This window comes from Centruroides sculpturatus, unplaced genomic scaffold (genome assembly GCF_000671375.1).
Source record: "Centruroides sculpturatus isolate CEXI.00-Female unplaced genomic scaffold, Cexi_2.0 scaffold780, whole genome shotgun sequence".
Lineage (NCBI taxonomy): Eukaryota > Metazoa > Arthropoda > Arachnida > Scorpiones > Buthidae > Centruroides > Centruroides sculpturatus.
The window spans coordinates 365,398-373,935 of NW_019385021.1; the positions used below are offsets into that span (position 1 = coordinate 365,398).

At 32.8% G+C, this 8,538-nt stretch overlaps 1 protein-coding gene across 1 annotated transcript in view; it reads left to right on the plus strand.

Moving 5' to 3' along the window:
* The window catches only part of LOC111633537 (dynein regulatory complex subunit 7-like), a 22,759-nt gene extending 21,656 nt beyond the window's left edge, over positions 1-1,103 (plus strand). Inside the window, exons 14-18 of the mRNA XM_023378119.1 lie at positions 93-203; positions 294-401; positions 472-669; positions 757-896; positions 973-1,103. Of these exons, the coding sequence (XP_023233887.1) occupies positions 93-203; positions 294-401; positions 472-669; positions 757-896; positions 973-1,054 (639 nt within the window). The 3' untranslated portion in view covers positions 1,055-1,103. The remainder of the gene's footprint in view (positions 1-92; positions 204-293; positions 402-471; positions 670-756; positions 897-972) is intronic.
* The last annotated feature ends 7,435 nt before the right edge of the window (positions 1,104-8,538 follow it).

Below are 8,538 nucleotides of genomic sequence, written 5' to 3' on the forward strand. Positions count from 1 at the left end.
GATTCCAGATTAATAAACTATAACAAATTTATTTTAGATATTTTTGATTAGAACATTTAAAAATCACATCAATTTGTTATTTATTTGTTTAGGCGTGCACAGGACCAGCCAATTATAAGTTAGCAGATTTATACCTCTTAGTTGCCAATTTAATTGAAAGTGAAGCTCAAGCAATTGCCTCTTTGCAAAATGTTAAACAAGAAGTATGCTATTATTATTATTATTACTATTCAGTTACTTGAATTTCATGAATAGTTTTTAATTTTAATTTTTTTTTGCACAAATTTTATTAGATTCAAACCATTCTGGACAGTCGTGAACAAGAAAAAGCTGCATTGAAATTAAAACATAATATATATGAAATGCAAAAAGTAGACATACTACAAAAAGAAGAAAAGCAGGTAAATTGTTACACTCATAAATCATATTCAAAAGAATTACCTTTAAGTGTCGTAAATTTTTCTTATAAAGATTGAAGAAGAAGCTCCAGAAACACAAAAACTGACAAACGAAATTAGCCTAGATTACCTAAAACCATACTTAGCCAAGTTAGGGTATCCGGAAATTTTGAATGATAGACAAGCCAACAAAGTTTATAACGATTGTTTAACAGATTATCAAAAGCTTCTAAATAGCAGAGGCGAAAGAATAAGAACGCAATTAAAAAATGTATTAGTTCAAGTCTTTTATCATAATTAATTTAATATGAGAATTATGCGATTAACACATTTAGACTTCGTAATAATTTTATTATAGGATAGAACAATATTAAAAGAAAAACAAAATTGGTTCAAGATTCATCAAATCGACTTAAACAAACAAGAGCTAGAAGAGTATTTACAATTAATTAAAAAAATGAATTTGGTTATTAGTGTCAGCGAGAGTAGGTTAAAATGGTAAGTAATTATAAAAATAGTAAAATTTTTAATACGTATTTTAAATATTGTCTTATAGATTAAATTTTATAAATAGGCATACGGAAACAAAAGAAACGAAAATAAGTAATCTGAAGAAAAAACTAAAAGACGATCCAAGATTGCGAGACCACGTGTAACGGCAAAAAAATAATTTATTTCAAATTGGATTAATATAAAAATTTTAAATCTATATCTATATCTATATATCTACATCTATATATATATATATATATATGGACGTGTGTGTCTCTATATTTCACTTTTCAGCCAAAACTACACATCGTACATGAGTGGTGTTTGTATGTGGTAGTAGCCCCAAGTCTCCATTCGTGCACTATGGTGGTTGCGTCTCGATAGCTATAAGGGCGCGGGAGATATGGGCTTGAAGGTGGTTGAAAGTGGAAGATTTTCTATTTCGATTTTAAAAATTTCGAATTTCGAATTTAAATTCGAATTGGTTCGATTATAGAACAATTTAAAACGTTCCAGAAAATTGATCAAATTGAAAATAGTTCGTTTGACTGGACGTAAAAATTTTCTAATCAGTCTGGAAACGGGGGACCTAATTATTGCATTCTGTGAAAACGGGTAAGATTGGCTATAATGTAATTATCTTCTTCACTATCGTTACTTTTNATGTGTGAAGTTTAAGCGTAACGCAAAATATGTTCGTAATACACAAGAATATCTCATATATTTATAAGTATTTTTTCTAGAACATTTACTGTAAACCACATTATACTGCTAGATAGATGGAGACTATCAGCACTAAGTTGGTCACGTAATTTACCGACGTGTCGATCACGCCCAGGTCTATCTTTCTCGTTTGTCTTGGGTGTGAACAGTACGTCGTCATTATTTCACCGGGCTAAAGTAATCGCCCTATTTTTGTGTGATCGATGTGCTGTATTGTACATTTAATATACGTATTCAATGAAGAACTTTCGTACGCATTGCTCGCTAATAGCGAGGTTGTGGCCGAAGTTTTCATCTCTAAAACGTTAACGTCGAACGTTGAGCACCGCTATCTTGTAAGCGGCGCTCGACATTCGACGTTTACGTTTTACAGATGAAAACGTCGGTCACAACTTCGCTAATGTCCCGAACTGGCATATGTCAACCGCTTTTTGCCGGGTTAAAATTTACGAAGATATTTCGAGACATAATGCAAAAAAGTCGTAAAGCGGTTTTTCGTTCCTACTCGGACGCAAAATTTACTAATTTAGGAAGGATTTTGGGTCGGCCACGTTCCCGCTTATAGCCTAACTGGATGACGTTCTACGGAATATCTTAAGAAATTTTAAGCCACGTTCTACCGGGCTTAAAATTTCCTAAGATATTCCGAAACATATTGTGAAAAATTTGAAGAGGCTTTTTGCTGGTTCTAATCTTGACATTTATATTGTATTTCATAAGCAATCACGTCTAATCTTTCATAAATCACGTGCTCGCCATAACGTTACAAAATTTAATGCCCCTTACACAGATGTTTAAATAAGTTTATTTCGAAATTATATCTGCAAAGAAATAACGTTATTTCTTTTAGAAATATATTTTAGACAATATTAAATAAAAGATGTTACAAGAACTACATTCTTCACATTCTCTATGGCCACACAACTTCATCAAATACATAATTTTGTAGCAGAAGTCACAAATATTCCGGTGAATTGTTGCTGGTTCACTTTGTACATTCATAATATCACGGTGAAGGCATATTTATTTGGTTGTGCTTTTTAATTTCTAAAAAAAAACAAGAAATCAAGTGTTATTTTATTTATTATAAGATATTGAATAGTTAATTGTAATACAGTAGTGGCTATAAAAATTGCATCATTCATAAAATCTGATAAAAATATGTTTAATATTTTTCTCTTACTTTTAATTAAATTATGGTACAGTATTAAGTGCGGGTTGTGTTTACCTAAGCACCACAAAAAAGAACGTCTTTTTATATTGAAGTCCCCAATATCTATATATTGTTCTATCAGAGACAGTAAAATATCGGGTATATGCTACCTATAATTATATATGTACAGTACTGTATATTATTTATCCAAGCGCCAACCTTATCTTTACCTAAGAAAAATTTTGACCATCGTCTAAATTGTCATAAATTCTTACTTGGTGTAATTTTTTACATCTCAGATATTTTTGTTTAATTACTGTATTATCACGTCACGACATGAGACGATGACGTACAATTGAACAGGCACTTGGCGACTGAACACGGTGCCAATCGACGTTTTCGATACGCATTTTAGAAAAAGCGTTATAAAAAGTTTCAATTCACATAAATTATAGATTTTGTAAATCTGAGTAACACTTTGAATAAAATTCATTTGTTTCCATGCAATTTTGTCTTTATAAGCATAAAATTCAACAGTAAAATTGAATTAGCTCTATGGGGAAACCCCCGAGAACTTTGACCTATCGACCGAAAGTTTGGCCAAATCCTCACTGATAACGAGAAAGGCTTAAGTTAAAAATTTGAACTTNTGGACGTGTGTGTCTCTATATTTCACTTTTCAGCCAAAACTACACATCGTACATGAGTGGTGTTTGTATGTGGTAGTAGCCCCAAGTCTCCATTCGTGCACTATGGTGGTTGCGTCTCGATAGCTATAAGGGCGCGGGAGATATGGGCTTGAAGGTGGTTGAAAGTGGAAGATTTTCTATTTCGATTTTAAAAATTTCGAATTTCGAATTTAAATTCGAATTGGTTCGATTATAGAACAATTTAAAACGTTCCAGAAAATTGATCAAATTGAAAATAGTTCGTTTGACTGGACGTAAAAATTTTCTAATCAGTCTGGAAACGGGGGACCTAATTATTGCATTCTGTGAAAACGGGTAAGATTGGCTATAATGTAATTATCTTCTTCACTATCGTTACTTTTTGCCCAGCGAAGCGGGTCCTTGCAGCTAGATTCTAGATAACTTAGAAAAACAGTCTTTTATATATGAAAAAAACTATATTACATACAAATAAAAATCCAGCGAAGCGGGTCCTTGCAGCTAGTAATTTATATAAAATTCAATATGACTTTTCAAAATATCTTATTTCAAAATTAATTTTGAAACGAAAATCATTATCTACAAAAATAAGATGTAAAAAGAAATGGAATATAAATTTTGATAGAAAGATGATTTTAATTTATATCTAATCTTCGATGATTGTCTTAAATGTTCACACTTTAAGCTGGATTTACACTATCAGACAAGAAAATGACACGACACGACAAATAATGGAATATTTACTTTATTGGACATGTAACAAACCACACACAACAAAACAATTTGCCAGTCGCTTTAGCGTTGCTATCTACATACGTTCAGAAATTTTTCTGTCAATGATTTGGCTACAGGCTAATAGCCGTGTTACTCGACGAAGACGAACCCCAAATAAAAATAAAGTTATTAGGGTACACAAAATGTCGAATAAACTCAAAATTGGAGAATACGGCAAATGGACGACGATTAACTGGGCCACAGAAACTTAAAAATTTTTGCACACTTAGCAAGCATATGCTTTGGCGGATATTTAATATTGGTAATATATATAGGCTATAAATATGGTTATGACGTACGAGTTACGAGTTATTTTCAACTTAGGAAAAGGAAATGTTTTCGAATAACGTACTACAGTTTCGTTAGTTTATTTTATCTGTTAACAAAATCGCATCAAAGAAAAGCAGTTCTTCGAAAACGAATTCTTCCGAAAAACTTTTATACTTTTTTGTTTTAATTCATATTGTATTTAATGTATAATGTAATGTATATTTTTATGTGATTGTTGTCTTTGTTTTTACGTATATTTGTTAATTTTGGAGACGATATTAATTATCATTTTCTATTTACTTATAAAAGTAAATAAATAAAGACTGAGTAGAAGTTTACTTAGGTAGTTCCAATGGCGGCACTTCCGAAATCTCGACAATATGCGTGTTTTGAAAGTTAATGTAGGTGTCTCTGTCTTTAGTTTACGAGATTTCTAACGTCATTTCAGTACTAGAATAATTTCCTAACATTTTATAATTTTTTTAAAGTTATTTAATTATTAAGGTTCAAAAAGTTATATATTGTTGTGTGAATCATTTTTTCAAAATTTATATTTGATATTTTGTTGTTTATTGTTGTAATGGCGGAGTTTGGGAAACATCAAAAATTTTCTTGGCAAAAGTGTACTTCAAAGGATTTTTTCTTTTAGTATCGTAATTTCCCGAATTTAATTTTGAGAAGAGAATTTCTTCAGTTGGTATATTTGCCATAAAGTTCGGTATGCAACCTGCAGATGAAGATTATTCGAAATGTGATGGTCGTCGTAATACAATTATCGAAAGTATCGTGATTCTGTTTCTTTTAGATGTCATAAATGCAAGATGAACAGTTCGTCATTTGAAGTAATTTTTAAACGTAAATTTGGGAAAATTTCTTGGAAACTACTTTTTCGTTTATTTGGCATCTAATTTGCATAGAATGTACAGTACAGTACAGTACAGTACGTTGAGCGTCACATGTTTGTACATACGAGTAGTCGAACAGCTATTGACTGGGCGAATTTCGTAAGATACATTATGATTGTTTCATAGTCTAATTTTACCGGAATGAAAAATGAAAAGTTTTGAACGTTAGGCCTAGAAGTTAGGCTTCAACTTTTCCATTGAGAATGTTTAAGGCCCACTTGGGCGAAGTCACCGGCAGGAAGCAGAGCGGACTCTGTTTCCCGGTTCATTAAATCCCACACATTCCGAGCATTCTAGTGGTTTTTGTTGTTGTCCTTGTTCTTTAATGAGATTCTTTGAGTTTTAAGTAATTTATAGTGTAGTGGCCCTAACCTGCGTTTTATTACGATCTGGGCTTATTCTGAGGTCGTCCGATAACTCGACGAGAGTGATACACGGGACATTCGATAAATCCTTTTAGCGAAATGCAGTTAACGAACCTTAGACAAATCGCTATTCTGTGCTCCACATTAAGTGGGTTTCGCTACGGCTATCGGTCGAGATGCGTCCGGGTTCCATGCTATCGATAGCTATTACGCTTTAACCAATCACAGTTTAGTTAACATTGTATTTTTGTCACGTGACTGCAACCCTCTATTTTCTAAGCGAAGCACGTTGTTTAACGTTGTCATGTACGGTACCAGCGCTAGTGAAGTAGTTTTGTTTTAAAATGTCGAAGAAAGGCCAGCGAACTACAAGTCTCCAGTTCGAGATGCTCGTTACTTTCATGGAAGACAACCCTAAATTAATGTCAGAGAAGTTAGATGCTTCCTTCACCCTAAAAGATCGCCAGAAATTGTGGCAAGAAATAGCCGACCGTCTGAATTCCGATGGAGTCCGCTCACAAAAAGACCCAGAATGATGATGAAAAGAAACTGATAGCTTTGAATATAAATATATGACTATCATTTTAATTTATGCATATGTGAATGAAACCTATTTCAGAAATAATATTCATGCTATACCTACTTAATTTAAATTTAACCAAGAAAGCAATTACATTATTCATACAATATTCATAAATACTTAAGGTAATTATTTTTAAGCAATACAACAACATAGTTTATTAACTCTCTCTCTAATTGCTCGTGAAGTAAAATCATTTTTACACCAAATGACGCCATGTTGTTTACACTGTCGTTACGTTCCTAACGGCATCTCGAGAGTGTCGATAACAAAAGCTTAGTTATCGCACGTGGCTATCCGAACCGAAAACGAAACGTAGGGCTCGGAATAGCATTTTCACAGTTGATTGATTAAACGCGAATCATGTGGTTCCGATAGAAACTGGATTTTATCGTATTTGTTAGCTTAGTGATACTACTCCGAATAGGTCTCCTGGCATCTTTATTGGTATTTGTCTTTCATTATTACTTGTTGTAATATTGCGTCCATTGGGCTGCCTGGTGGTGAGGGACTGGGCCCAACATATCCAAACGGACCACTCCCCGAAAAATTCCTGAGGATTTTTCGACCCGTTCAGATTCGAACCCGGGTCCCCCAGAGCGGTAGGCTGCCACCTTGACCGCTCCGCCATCCGGCTGCCCATTAGTTTAGATAGTAATAATACAGTGAGTTTCGAATAGTTGAATTTGAATTTTTCAGAGGTAATTATAAATATTTTTATAGTGTGAGTTAGGACGAATGAAACTCGATAAGTGATTTTAGTGGCGTGTGGAGTTTCATATTTCTAACTCTTGGTGGAACTCCGATGCAGCTATCTCCACGTGGCGAGTTCTGGGTTGTTCGTCTGGAAATGACGAAAGGCAAGCGAACAGTTGCGTGTTCCCCTTGAATTCAATAATTAGGAATGAAAATATGCCAATAAAAGAAGAAATTACAAAAGAAATTAAAGTTAGGAGAATTAAGTATTTAATTAACTTAGACAAAATTCACAGTTATTTATACCGAAGTTCTTTTGTTCCAATCATGATCGTAAAATTCAATTTACCCTATTTAGCTTTATGGCAACATATTTGTGTTATGGTTTATTAAATTATCGAACACGTAGTTATAAAATTATAACTACGTGTTCGATAGAATAAAATGATCTTAATAGCAAAATTTTTTACTTGATTTTTTTTATCGTTTTATTATTGCCAACTTAAGGCGTTACCAAAGGCCAACGAGAAAGACAGCCAGGGCATGTTTTAGTCACGTGACTAACTTAGTGCTGTTTAGTGCCTCTTGTGTTTCGCTACACATACTGTACGTTCGAATTTCGAAAGGATAATTTCAGTTAAAAGAAAAGAAGTAACTACAAGTTTTACAGCACTTTTGTTTTAGAAAATCTGTTGTTTTATTCCTTAGATTATAACATTTTATAATATCTTAGTGAGTATTCTTTTCAAATTTATGATTAGTAATGTTTGTATTAATAGTTAGGCGTAAATGTTAACAATCTGTTTCTATCTTGCTTTGATCTTTCTTAATCGAAGTATCAACTAATAGTAGTCATTTTAGTTATTTTCTGTCTTTCGAACATTTAAATTTACTAGTTTAGTAATTTTTAAATATTTTGTTTAAAAATTATTAAGCGTAAAGTAAAAGTTAATTATTTTAAATATACATTTAAAAAATTAACTTTTACTTTACTTTACTATATATTACTATATATATATTATGGTGTGTACCATATACAGTCGACCCCCCTATAACACGGGTTCCTATAGTTCGGATTCTTATATTACGGCGAAAAAATTGCGACAGTATTCGTACGAACATGCTAAAAAAACTCGCATAATTAGGTAAAACGTCACCGCCGACTCGTGTCGCGACAGGATTGGTCGAATCTAGACCAATAACGGATATTGTACAAACCGTTGAGTTTAAACGAGCAGCGGACCTACTAAAAACCATTTATTATTTAACATCCATAAAAATTATATTTATATTAATGATGTCACCAAAGTTCAGCGAATTTTTCGCAAAAAAAATAATTTATCAGAAAGCACGCGAACGCCATTCGATGACAAGCTCCACGACGAAAACAAGCTTAAGCAATGGCGTAGTCGAACGGCGCACACTCGGGTAAGTAATCCTACAATTTTTTGTTTATAGCATAGTTTATATAGATTATTCCCAAAAAATTATACGTATTTTGGAAATGTTGAGTC